This window comes from Lolium perenne, chromosome 7 (assembly GCF_019359855.2).
Source record: "Lolium perenne isolate Kyuss_39 chromosome 7, Kyuss_2.0, whole genome shotgun sequence".
In the NCBI taxonomy this organism is placed as follows: Eukaryota; Viridiplantae; Streptophyta; class Magnoliopsida; order Poales; family Poaceae; genus Lolium; species Lolium perenne.
In genome coordinates, this window is record NC_067250.2 from 253,501,618 (window position 1) to 253,514,944 (window position 13,327).

Here is a 13,327-nt window from a genome sequence, read left to right on the forward strand (position 1 = left end):
CAACATGCTATTTATCTTATTGGAGAGATACCACTAGTGAACTGTGGACCCTGGTCCATTCTTTTACATCTGAAATACAACCTACTGCAATCATTGTTCTCTGCTGTTCTTTGCAAACAAACATCATTCTCCACACCATACGTTTAATCCTTTGTTTACAGCAAGCCGGTGAGATTGACAACCTCACTGTTAAGTTGGGGCAAAGTATTTTGATTGTATTGTGCAGGTTCCACGTTGGCGCCGGAATCCCTGGTGTTGCGCCGCACTACACTCCTTCACCAACAACCTTCATGTGGCCTTCATCTCCTACTGGTTCGATAAACCTTGGTTTCTTACTGAGGGAAAACTTGCTGCTGTACGCATCACACCTTCCTCTTGGGGTTCCCAACGGACGAGTTCTTTACCGTCACAAGGAAGCTAATTTCTTGCGCCGTTGCAATCCCCGTCGCACGTCAGCAGCTACCTTTACGCTTTTTCTTAGGGAAAGAATGAGAAGTACCTGGTGGGGAGGTGAAAGTCATGGTACCTTCCCAACATCAATCATTGCTCCCAGGAGTTTTAGAAGAGATCGCCCGAGTGTGATTTATCATTTTCCTACACATTCAATGACAAGGAAATCAGTAGATACCATCCTTCCTAAGATTTTTGTATGCACTCCCTCAGCAATTCCAATTGGTAATATAACAATATTATTGGTAAGAGATATTTCTTCTCCACCCTCAGAAAGTCCCCAAAGATTTAAAGACTCGTAAATATTTTTAGGCATAAGACAAAACTCAGACATAATATCGCAACGAGCATAAAAAATTTCACCACCTATATCAACTTTTACTGAAGGGAGCCAACTTGAGGGTTCAGAATTTATTGGAACATGATCATACTTCTCCCGAAGCACACTATAACAATCTTTCAAGCTAGTTGTACTTGTCTCAAGAGTATTTAATCTAGCAAAAATACTCACAAGGGATGAATCAAAATTACTAGGTGAGCTATATGTTGGAATCAACTTTTTTATGGCATTAAAAGCTTGATCTCCATCACAATGGAGGAAATCTCCTCCTGCTACGGTGTCCAAAGCATATCTATGATGAAGAATAAGACCAAAATAAAAGCTACTAAGAAGCAAACCTAGAGTCATTCTTGGTTCAGTTTTATTATAAGAATTATTAATTCTAGACCAAGATTCCTTAAAACTCTCCTCACTCCCTTGTTTGAAAGTAAAGATCATTTCCTCAGGCGACATAGTAACAGGAATAGACATAGAAACAACTTAAAATAGGAAATAATTTTTTTTTGTGTTTTTGATATAAAGTCAAATATAAAAGAAACTAATTTTTTGTGTTTTTGATATAATGAAGAAAACAAGAGAAAATAAAATAAACTAAGAAAAACTATAACAAAGTAAAGAGATTGGAGATGAGAGACTCCCCTTGCAGAAATCCTCTTTCTCCCCCCGCAACGGCGCCAGAAAAGTCTTGCTGATGTGTGACGTGGCTTGATGTAGCGTAGATTTCACACCGTTGGGAAACTCCAAGAGGAAGGTATGATGAGCATAGCAGCAAGTTTTCCCTCAGTAAGAAACCAAGGTTTAATCGACCAGTAGGAGAAATACGTGACTTTTGAAGGTGTTGCTAGCTGACTTGTGGCAGGGCGCACTACCGGCGTCAGCAACAACGTGGAACCTGCACACAACACAACCAAAATACTTTGCCCCAACTTACAGTGAGGTTGTCAATCTCACCGGTTTTGCTGAACACAAAGGATTAAATGTATCGAGTGGAAGGAGATGTTTGCAGTAATTAAAGAGAACATTGCTTGTAGAAAGTAAATAGAGCAGGATTGCAGTGGATGAAGTATCAGTGTAAAGGAAAGGATCAGGGTCCACAGTTCACTAGAGGTGTCTCTCCATAAAGATAAATAACATGATGGGTGAACAAATTACAGCTGGGCAATTGACAGAATACCGACCATACATGACAAGATGATTACTATGAGATTCGTTTGGGCATTATAACATAATACGTAGACCGTAATCCAACTACGTCTATGACTAATAATCCACCTTCCAGTTATCGTCCGAACTCCTTCCAGTATTAAGTTGCAAGCAACAGATTATCGTATTAAGCAATGTGTGTAAAGTAAACAATATAATTACCATCGGATAAAATATTGTTGTTTTCTCCCTAGTAGAAACAACACATCTACAATCTTAGAAGTTATTGTCACTCTTCCAGAAAACTAGAGGCATGAACCTACTATCGAGCGTAAATACCCCCTCTTGGAGTCACAAGCATCTACTTGGCCAGAGTATGTACTAGCAACGGAGAGCATGCAAGATCACAAATAACATATGACAAGAATATATAATCGATCTCAACATAGTATACAATATTCATTGGATCCCAGCAAACAAAACATGTAGCATTACATAAAGATGATCTTGATCATGTAGGGCAGCTCACAAGATCTAAACATGAGGCACAAATTGGAGAAGACAACCATCTAACTACTGCTATGGACCCATAGTCCAGGGATGAACTACTCACGCATCACTTCGGAGATGGGCATGGCGATGTAGATGCATCCGACGATGATCTCCCCCTTCCGGCAGGGTGCCGGGAAGAGCTTCAGAACCCTCCCGAGCTAGGGTCTGCAATGGCGGGCGCGACGGAACTTTTTGTGGATGGAGGCTCAGGTGTTCAGGATTTTCCTGAGATCGTGAATAAATAGGTGGAGGGGCGATGTCGGTGGAGGCCAGGGGGCCCACACCACCCCTAGGAGCGGGCCAGGGCCAGGCCGCGCCTAGGGCTAGTCTGGTCGCCCTGCTGCCTTTCTTCGACTCACCTCTGGACTCTGTCTTCGTTACGGAAAAATATTAACTTCGGCTATTGTTTCATCCAATTCTGAGAATATTTCTTGTACAACTTTTCTGAAATACAAAACAGTAGAAAACAGGGAACTGGCACTGTCGCATCTTTTTAATAGGTTAGTGCCGGAAACTGTACAAAAGTGCAACGAAGTGCGAGCAAAACATATATAAATTGATGTAAAACAAGCATGGATCATAAAAAATTATAGATACATTTGAGACGTATCAGCGTGTCACCATCTCATTGGCATGCGCGCCTTTGTCATCCCGCGTCTTCTATATCAGCCGTGTTCTTCGACGTCATGTGCTTCCTACGTCATGTAGTAATAAAATTTTAGCAGTTTGTGATGCCTGTCAGCAGGGAAAGAGTCATCAGCAACCTTTTGTTTCTTCCACTGGAGTTGTCAATAATCCACTTGAACTTTTTTATTCAGATGTATGGGGCCCGGCCCAAACATCTATCAGTGGTCATAATTATTATGTCAGTTTCATTGATGCCTATAGTCGCTTTGCATGGCTCTATTTACTTAAGAGTAAAGCTGATGTGTTCAATGTCTTCTTGCAATTTCAGTTACATGTCGAGCGTCTTCTAAAGCATAAGATTTTTCATGTTCAGTCGGATTGGGGGGGGGGGGGCGAATATCGCAACCTCAACACCTTCTTTAATAAACTTGGGATTTCACATCGTGTTTATTGCCCACATACACATTAGCAGAACGGTGCGGTTGAGCGCAAGCACCGTCGCATCGTTGAAACTGGCCTCACACTACTTGCTCAGGCTTCCGTGCCTTTTCGGTTTTGGAGAGATGCCTTTTCCACTTCGTGCTTCTTGATTAACAGAATTCCCACTAGAGTACTAAACATGAAGACACCCCTTGAAATTTTGTTTAAGGAGCTCCCAGAACTATACATTTTTCAAAGTTTTTAGTTGTGCTTGCTGGCCTCATCTAAGGCCCTACAATAATCTAAAGCTTGAGTTTCGTTCTAAAAAATATGTCTTTCTTGGGTATAGTGCTCTTCATAAAGGCTACAAGTGCCTACATGTTCCCACTAATCGTGTTTACATCTCTCGTGACGTTGTCTTTGATGAGAATCTGTTTCCCTTCTCGAATATGTCATCATCTTCTTCTATGCCACCCACAAACTCTACTCCTGTCAGTTCTGGCCAATTTGATGATGCTGCATATTCGCCTGTATTATTGCATAATCACGGTGCATGTAGTAGGCGTGGAGCTCGCTTACAGCTTTTAGACATCCCCAAAACGCCCATTGCTTCTCCTGTCGACGCCGACGTCAATCGGTGCATGGCCCATGCACCGGCGCCGGTTCCCGATCGAGGCGCCCACGACGTCGGCCACCAGCGCGGTCTCTCTAGTTCCACCGGCTCGTGGCCCGGTTAGCGCGGCTAACCTCGGACGATTTGCTGACGCCCCCCGCCTCGCCCACTGCTGGGCCGTCACCCCCCGCCTCACCCTGGGCTGGGCTGTCATCCCTACCCGCTGCCTCGACCACGTCTGACGTGTCGTCATCGTTGTCTGGGACCAGCGATGTGCCTGCGGCGCCACCTCCTGCACATGTTGCTCTGCGCCCTCACACACGCAGTCGCAGCGGTATTGATCGGGCAAAGGAACACACTGATGGCATTGTTGCCTAGATCGCTGTGTGCTTAGCGCAAGCACAGTCTGATCCCTCCGCTGAGCCTCATCACTACCAGGCTGCGATGAGCATTCCCCACTGGCGCGCTGCTATGGACCTTGAGTTTCAGGCTCTTCGTCATAATGGTGCCTAGCAGCTGCCCCCCCCCCCCGTCCTGGTGTCAACGTCATTGACTCCAAGTGGATATTTGAAGTTAAGAAGCATGCTGATGGTTCCATTGAGCGATACAAGGTTCGATTGGTTGCGAAAGGCTTCAAGCAAAGGTATGGGCTTGACTATGAGGATACTTTCAGTCATGTGGTTAAACCCACCGCTATTCGGCTGCTTCTTTCACTACATATTACTCGGGGCTGGAATCTTCGTCAGTTAGATGTTCAGAATGCTTTTCTCCATGGTGTTTTGGAGGAAGAGGTGTACATGCACCAACCCCCTGGATTTGTTGATCCGGATCATCCTCAGCATCTCTGTCGCTTGGTGAAATCGCTCTATGGTCTGAAAAGGCCCCTCGTGCCTGGCATGCATGGCTTGGCGCAGCTCTCCGCACTCATGGGTTCGTGCCCTCTACAGCTGACTATTCAATGTTCCTTCTTCAGCGTCTAGAGGTTACCATGTATCTTCTGGTTTATGTTGATGATATTATTCTGGTTAGCTCCTCCGTTGCAGCTACATATCGTCTCATTGTGGCTCTGAGTTCTGACTTTGCTATCAAGGATTTGGGAAAGCTACACTTTTTCCTTATGCTGGAGGTCTGGTATCCTGGTGATGGTCTTGCACTCTCTCAACAGAAGTACTCCCTGGACCTGTTGCGGCATGCCGGTATGCTTGAGTGCAAGACTGCCACTACGCCTATGTCTTCCACTGAGACTCTTTCTGCTACTGATGGTACTCTGTTGTCTGCTGATGATGCGACTGAGTACAGGAGTGTTGTTGGGGGTCTCCAGTATCTCACCATTACTTGGCCTAATGTTCCCTATGCAGTTAACTGTGTCTGCCAGTATCTACGTGCACCTCGGGATACTCATTGGTCTGCTGTTAAGCACATCATGCGCTATATGTTCGTTCCACTGTCATATATGGTCTTCACCTTCGGCTCGCACCCTCTGGCATGCTCTCAACTTTTAGTGATGCGGATTGGGCTGGTAACCCAGATGACCGGCGATCAACAGGGGCTCTGCAGTTTTCTTTGGTCCTAACTTCATCGTCTGAAGTGCTCGTAAGCAAACTACAGTGTCTCGCAGTAGTACACTGAATCGAATACAAGGCCGTCGCCAATGCCACCGCGGAGCTCATTTGGGTTCAGTCTTTGCTTCGAGAGTTGAAGATTTCCGAAGACCAGACACCTGTCTTTTGGTGTGATAACATCGGTGCTACATACAGGTAAAAAAAAAATTGGTGATACATATCTATCTTCGAATCCGGTATTTCATGCTCAAACGAAACATGTCGAACTTGTAGAACTTCCAATATAGATAAATCTGAGGCCGAGCGAGTGTATGATTTATGTTTCTCCTTTTTTTGACAGCTTTCACGCACACAATACTTGTACCAGTAGAACTTCCATGCAGACAGTTATTTTTGAATATACTAACATCTATGGGCCGATCCATATAGTGAAACAATGTGCCAGGGCCGACAAGCCCATAGATAATTACCAACTGTTCGTCAGGCGCGCAGCACGTGACGCCACCATCGCCCCTGTTCCGTCTCCACGGCCGCGTCTCACATTCTCCCATCCCCACCCGCCCGGCGAGCCAACGCGAGGCGCCGCCAGCGGCTATGCAGGTGGCAGCCTCCTACCGGTGCGCGGCAGCACACCGCCGCGCCGGCGAACCTTCCTCGCGCCCTCTGGTCCCCTCTCTTCTTCTACCCGGCCGCGTTAGCCGTTTCTACGGTGAGCCTCTTGTACTATACATGCCACTCCGATAGCTTCTTGTCGACTGATTTGTGCTGGCGTGTTCGTGTGGGAGCAGACGCGGCGGCGGTTCCGCTCCGGGTATGTTCCCCGCCCCTTCCCCGGGCACGCGGCGGCGGCGATTCCGCGCACCTGGATGCCAGGAATGGGGAGGCGTGGCGGCTGATGCGCGCGCTCGGTCGAATCCTTCCTGATCACCAGGTACAGTAGCTTTGGATTTGAGAAGACAACCAAATTGATTGATCAATCCACCTGTAGACTTGTTCCATTCTGTCATGGTGTACACTGTAGAGTGAACTGATGCCTATACGTTTGCTCGCTGTGAATATGGGCATATGGCTCTGGGCTGTGGTATAGATATAGAGTCCAATTTCAGGCATTGGTCAGTTTGTTTTTACTGGGAAGCTATCGTTCCTTTCGCCCACTGAATGCATACTGGTTGCAAAAACAAAACAAAAATAGCACAGACGGCCTGCATCTGAAGTAATAAAAGCTTCTCCCATATATGAGGCATTTTGACACAAAACTTAGACGGAGCATGTTAAGAGTGAATCATAATCTTGTTCAGAATGCACATTCTTTGTTTATGGGCTTCGATTGACTGTGCTTTGTTATGTGCTTGTAGAACGTATGCCTGGTAAGAACTGCTGTTCTTTCAACCATGTCGATACTCATCATGCCTCTTGAGGCATCAGCACTGACGTGTCAGCCAGCTAATTCTTTTGCCGATATGCCGATTTTTATTGCTGTTGCTCTAATAGGAGCTGCTGTGGGTGGTAAGATACTCAAATAATTCTCACGGGCATGACCGATATCTATACGTGTTGTCAACGAAGAGATATTTCCCACTGTGCTAATTTTGTTTTTCTCTGTGATCTTACATTATAGGATTATTAGCCCGGCAAAGAAAAGAGGAATTGAAGCGATTGAATAATCAACTTCGTCAGATTAACACTGCTCTTAGAAGACAGGCACAGATTGAATCGTTTGCTCCTGGCCTTACTTATGCGCCAGTAGGGAGAGCAACAGAAACTGAGGTTATTGTTGATCCCAGGAAGCAGCAGTTGGTGGTAAATTTGAAAAATGGGAAGAACTACATGAGGAATCAAGACCTTGATAAGGCAGTAACAGAGTTCAGGACAGCTCTAGAGCTCGCGGAAAGCATAGGGGATCGCTTTGAGGAGAAGAAAGCTGCACGGGGATTAGGTTAATTTCTTCCTGATAGTGACCATCAAGGATCATACTGGTTTTGTTCATTGATAAAGAAAAGTACATGAATCAATACTGACCCTCCACCATTCTAAGTATAATTTGGTCTGACCACACAATCACTAAATGGTCGGTGACCAATCCTGTATAAGCATCTGCGTCCTAAATCTGTTGTCATATCTCATATACCACCGTTAGCTAAATTGTAGAATAGAATGCCCCATGAAATAAGTTTAATTTTGTATGTTTTTTCATCTAGGTTGCATTTTCCACATCCTTGTGTTAAAGTTACCCCCGCAAGCAATTCCATTACTGCTCCCTACCTGAATATATTCTGTAGCTGTAGTACACAAAGGTTTATTTTGGTAATATTCTGGGAGAACAAGCAATTGTCAAGTAATGATCTGGAAGTTAAAAATTCTCATATTTTATTTCAATCGATGGCTGATTCTGCATTTTATCTGTACACGAGCTGATCTTTATCTGTATGTATGCAAAGCTTTTATAACTTGGGGCATTCGCATTTACGTATACCAGGAATTTTTTTAAGCCACTACCGTTGTTGAATCTTACAGTTTTGACACCGTTTGAAACTTTGCCATTTGTCTCTCCTTTGAACACCTTTATCTACCTTTTCAGGTGCGTTTTTGTTCATATTTCTGCTACGTGATTCATTTGAAGACAGCTTAAATTAACCTTAACTGTTGTTAAAAAACCCTCAATGGGTGATGGCGTATATTTCTCTCAGGTGCATCACTACAAAGGCTGGGACAATACAAGGAAGCAATGAGCTGGTACTACAAGGTTCTGGAGCTATCCAAGGAAACGGGCGAGGATTCAGGCTGTACCGAGGCATACGGCGCGATAGCGGACTGCTACGCGGAGCTCGGGGATCTGGAGCGAGCCGCGAAGCTGTATGACAAGTACATATCAAGATTGCAGCCGCACGATTGAGCGCTTGGCCGCTCTCAGAAATAAAACTCAGCTTCCTCCTACTGGTTGGTTGGTTGGTTTTCGGCAAGAAGAAAACGTGCTGATTTTACTCGTCTCTTAGCTTTGTCAGGGCGCTTAAATTGTTACTCCTGTATATAAATCGCAGTGGCCCATCTTCTGTAATCCTTTTCCACGAACTGTTAACTCAGGAACGGTGCGTTGCAGATGATCATAATCCTGAGTTTTTTTTTTTGTCGCGAATTATCATATCCTGAGTTACACATGAATACATGATGCAGTAGCAACTCCACCTTGTCTCGCGATCGAGCCAACCAACGCGATCCATTTAAGAAAAACTTCAGCAATCATCCACGAAGGCATGATCCGTCGTAGTGCTAGGCATCTCGAGCAGGCTGATCTAAAAGATCCGTTTCTATCCGTTTAAGTCAGCCTGGCCCGCGGACAAGATGTGTCTCGCGGTTAGTGCGTGTAGCGGCGCGATCCATTCGGTCTGCTGGCTAGTTAGCCCACGCACAAGAGATAAATAAAATGGCACGAATCTAAAAATTGCGTGAAAATCGTAGAAATTTCATTGATTTAAACATAATTTACATAGTTTAAAACTAAAATCTAAACTAAATTCATGTGTCGTCATCTTCTTCGTCGTCGGAGACAAGGTCGACGAAGGGCGGGGACGCCCACAGCTGCTGCACCCAAGCAGGCACCGCCGCCGGCTGCACGTACTGTAGAGGAGGCGACGACGCGTACTGTATCGTTTGCGCGAATTGCGGTGGTTTCGCTAGCGGCGCGTACGGCGGAGGCGGTAGAACCTCCTGGCCGTCCTACTCTGCCTACGGTGGCGCGTGCAGCAGCGGTGGTGGCAGCGGCAGGGAGGCTACATGCTCCGCCACCATTTGCGAGAGCTGGACAACGTCCTCCAGCCTTGGCCATGACCATTTGGCCTCCTCATCGGCCAATGACGTGGCCATGGCAGCGGTTGTGGCCGCATCCTCGTCGTACTTGTCCGGGAGGACCGCCTCCAGCTTCACATCGGCTCGAGGCACGTCCTCCATCTTGTCGTCCTCCTCCTCGTCCTCCCCGTCGTCCTCCTCGCCATCCTCATAGAAGACCTCGTCTTCGCTGTCGGGAGCGTCGTCGCCGGGCATGAAATATCGGTGGCCGTGGATAACCCGACGCGCCTCATGCTCCCAGGCAAGGAACACGCGCCAGAAGTCCTGCCGCCGGTACACCTCCTCATGTTGCGTCGCTGGCAGCATGCGCTCGATCCGGCGTTGCATCTCCTGGAGCAACGACTGCCGGTCCGTCGGAGGTGGCGGAACAGGGAGCCTCCCCCTGCTCAGGTGCCACCCGTGCGGGAGGGAGACGTAGCGATGGCGGCAGGGTCGCCCTGCGCCCGCCGCCGCTGCACCTCTAGCACCGGCACGTAGCACCTGTTGCGGCCCGTTCGGCGTGGAGGAGGAACTTGCACCACCGCCGCCGCCTGTTGACCAGCGAAGAGATGTGGCTGCAGGGGTGAAGGCAGGAGATGGGCGCGCGTAGGGAGTCCTGGCGGCGCCGCCGGCCGGACGAGGAACCAGCGTCGTAGTAGTTAGCAGTTTTCTTCATCCAGCGGGACAACTTCATTGTGGGCGAGATCGTGCGTGCGAGACTAGCAACGGTGGCGATGGTGGGAGTGGGGGAGAAGATGCCGGCGCGACCGTGGCTTAAGTACCGTTGGCCATCAATGCCGATGCAGGAGCTGAGGCGGCACGCGCAGCTTTCAGCACCATCGTCTTCAATGCCGGTGCAGGAGTTGAGGCGGCGGGCGCAATGGTGAGGGATGACCTTGATGGCAAACATTGTCGCCGGTCAGCCTTCAACCATCGGGTCACTTCCAATTGGGCCCACGGCACACGTGGCCGGACACACGCAACGTCCGCGCCGACGCATCGGTTTCCCAAATTGGGGGCACCGATGGGTCACGGTGGATGGATCAGTCCTTTTGCATCGCCCCGCTGGAGCGTGTGCGGGCTGTCCGTCTGTCCGCGGGGACTATTTTGGACAGCCCAGGACCATTTGGGTCAGCCCGCTGGAGATGCCCTTAGAGCACCTATCGGCGCATCCCTCGAAGGGAGTTAGGGGGCGCGCTTGATAGAAAGCCACGCCAAGCCGCGCGCCCCAAAAGCCAATTCAGTTAGTCGTTACCCAATACGGTGTTCGACGTCTCGAGGCCATCCCCGCTACACAAGGAATGCCCTCGGCGCCTCGGGTGGAAGACGCACCCCTCGCCATGTAGGTAAAAGCAACGTGGGCCACCTGCCAGTGCCTAAAACCAACACACTCCTCTCCCACCTCTATTTCACGACGCTCCTCGCCTTCCACTGTTACTGATTTCGTCAGCCGTCTCGACAAATAGTTTGCCTATGCCTGATTCCACAATGCTTCCTCTCACCTAGCCGCCCCCGTTCATTTCGCCACTGGCTGCTCGCCGACTCGGCCCCGAATGCGGCGGCTACTCCAAGCGTCCACCGCACACGCAAAGTGTTTGATTGTTTGTTTGGTTGGCGTTATTGTTGTTGTTTCTTGTCTCTCTTGTCGCCGCTGTTTTCATTAACGACTTCTCTTGCATGTTAGACATGGGTAGAGATGCAAGATGATGATCCATCAAATGATGGAGGACGACAACGCATTCGACGCCTATGCTTATGAGCACTTGTTTATTCCTGCTTGACTTCAAAAAAATACATGTCGCCAAGGAGAAGGGGCCACGGCGTGGAGGTTCCAAGCGTGGGTGAAAGAAATCAAAGCCCCGACAGAGGATGGAGACGCTACAGGATGAGCAAAGGATGTGTTCATGGAAATTCTTCAAGACGTGAGAGAGCGCGGCAAGTATTTGAAGCTGAAGCATGACGCCGTTGGCACACCTGCTTTCTCGTCGATCTAGATCGAAGTGAACGACTACCATGGGGATGCTTGCATATGGAGCCCTGTCGATGCACATGACGACTACGTTCGCATGAATGAGTCTACTGCCATCGAATGCATGTATAGATTCTGCAGAGCGGTGGTGCAAAAGTTTGCCAAAGACAATTTGAGAGGGCCAAATGAAGCATGTGTTAGGATCATGACACAAAATATAGCAAAAGGATTTCCTGTGATGCTTAAAAGCATCAATTGCATGCACCGGTTAGATCATGGTGTTGGCGATGCTTCGGCGTTGGCAGCGCTTCGCGGTTCAGAAACCTAACTCGGGGCAGCGGACAGCTGATATTTTGGGCGCGGTGTGAGGATGATTACGGGCGAAAGCTCAGTGCATCGTAACCCTCTTGAGGCATCATTGTCGAGCCCCGACTCGACTCGGTGTCGTTTCAATATCTGCGATGGAAGTTTTGGTTTTTCATGTTATTTTTTTATTTTTTCTTTGATCTGCTTTCGTAAGAGATTTTTCTCTCCACTTGTATCAGTTCGGCCGGCATGGCTTTGTTTATAAAGCGGGCTGAAAGACTATTCTAAGGAGTGGATATCCTGCTTGGCAAGACGACCTGAGAGGCGGAGACCCGGTTAAGTTTACCCGGCAGTCGTCGTCGTCGTCGCTTTGTTGGGTCGTCCGTTCTGCTAGTTGATTCGTTTCTCCTGCATGTCTTGACTAACCGTGGAAAAATGAGTCGTCACGTCTGCTCAGAAGCGATATTTTCAGTGACAAAATGTACGAATGCATAGAAGCTGTCAAAGCTTACAATCCTTAAGAAAAGTCATTAGTATGGAATTTCGAAAAAAAAGTATGGAATTTTAAGGGCCAACATGATCCTTTTTTCCCGCTGGGATCGAGATGTGTCTATAAATATGGGGCCTGTTTAGAGTAAAAGTGATGAGAGATGAACTGTTAATTTCATTGATGATTGAGGGGTATATATACCCAGCGAACAGGTGCCAACAAAGGCAGTTTACAAGGTTGTGTCCCTTCGAAGGGACGTGGCTGTTGGACAAAAAGTAACTGCCTAGTTAGCTTAAGACCTAAGCTAATCTATTTCTAACACTCCCCCTTGGACAACGCCGTTTCTTGAAAATTCGTTGTATAATCTTCAAGATCTTCTTGTATAGTTGAAGTCTTCTTGCGTATCCATGAGGATGCCCTTGTAAACATTGTTGTTCTTTGTAAACTCTATCATCTTTAGAATCACTCCCCCAAAAAAACCCATTGGGAAAAATATGAGGAGAGTCGTATGTGATATGTTGTTAAAACTCCTTTAAACCCTGTTGGAAAAATAAGAAGAAAATAATACAACATAGAAAAATTATTGTCTCTTGAGAACTCATATGAGCAAAACCTTGATAAGGAAAAATCTCATTAGTGAGTTTAGAGATCAATAAATATGCCTTATATACTTCCTTTAAAAACCCCAGTGGGGAAAATAGGAAGTATGCCATATAAATATTGCAAAGAGTGCAATATGATGTGCCACCGAAAACTCCTTTAAAACCCAATGGGGAAAAAACAAGGAGAAAGCAATGTGGCATATCTAGACACTTGTATTTATATTGTCTCATTAAAAACCTTTTATGAGAAACCATTAGGAAAACTCATTAAGGGAAAAAGAGTACAATATATATGATCTAATGATCATCACCGGGTTAAAATTTGGGAGTTTTACTCCCCCTGAACTTTGTAAATCTAAAAGTTGTCTCACACCAATCCATGAACTTAAATTCATGAGTATGGGAATCTGTAAAACAATCTATAAGATTTT

At 47.0% G+C, this 13,327-nt stretch overlaps 2 protein-coding genes across 2 annotated transcripts; both read left to right on the forward strand.

Annotated features, from left to right (window-relative positions):
• The first annotated feature begins 5,133 nt into the window (after positions 1–5,133).
• Positions 5,134–5,718, forward strand: LOC139833910 (uncharacterized mitochondrial protein AtMg00810-like). Its single transcript, XM_071824278.1, has one exon. The coding sequence runs from the start codon at positions 5,134–5,136 to the stop codon at positions 5,716–5,718; it is 585 nt and encodes a 194-aa protein (XP_071680379.1).
• Positions 5,719–6,207: 489 nt separating this feature from the next.
• Positions 6,208–8,614, forward strand: LOC127315363 (protein FLUORESCENT IN BLUE LIGHT, chloroplastic). Its single transcript, XM_051345858.2, has 5 exons — positions 6,208–6,416; positions 6,496–6,638; positions 7,063–7,213; positions 7,326–7,643; positions 8,395–8,614. Exons 1-5 carry the CDS (start codon positions 6,302–6,304, stop codon positions 8,598–8,600), a joined length of 933 nt encoding a protein of 310 aa, XP_051201818.2. The 5' UTR covers positions 6,208–6,301; the 3' UTR covers positions 8,601–8,614.
• Positions 8,615–13,327: the final 4,713 nt, after the last annotated feature.

Bases quoted from the DNA above. Each gene is read 5' to 3' on its own strand.
- LOC139833910 (XM_071824278.1), top strand. From the start codon at position 5,134: ATGTATCTTCTGGTTTATGTTGATGATATTATTCTGGTTAGCTCCTCC.
- LOC127315363 (XM_051345858.2), top strand. From the start codon at position 6,302: ATGCAGGTGGCAGCCTCCTACCGGTGCGCGGCAGCACACCGCCGCGCC. The intron at 6,639-7,062 runs GTACAGTAGCTT...ATGTGCTTGTAG, and splicing joins GAATCCTTCCTGATCACCAG to AACGTATGCCTGGTAAGAAC. The intron at 7,214-7,325 runs GTAAGATACTCA...CTTACATTATAG, and splicing joins AATAGGAGCTGCTGTGGGTG to GATTATTAGCCCGGCAAAGA.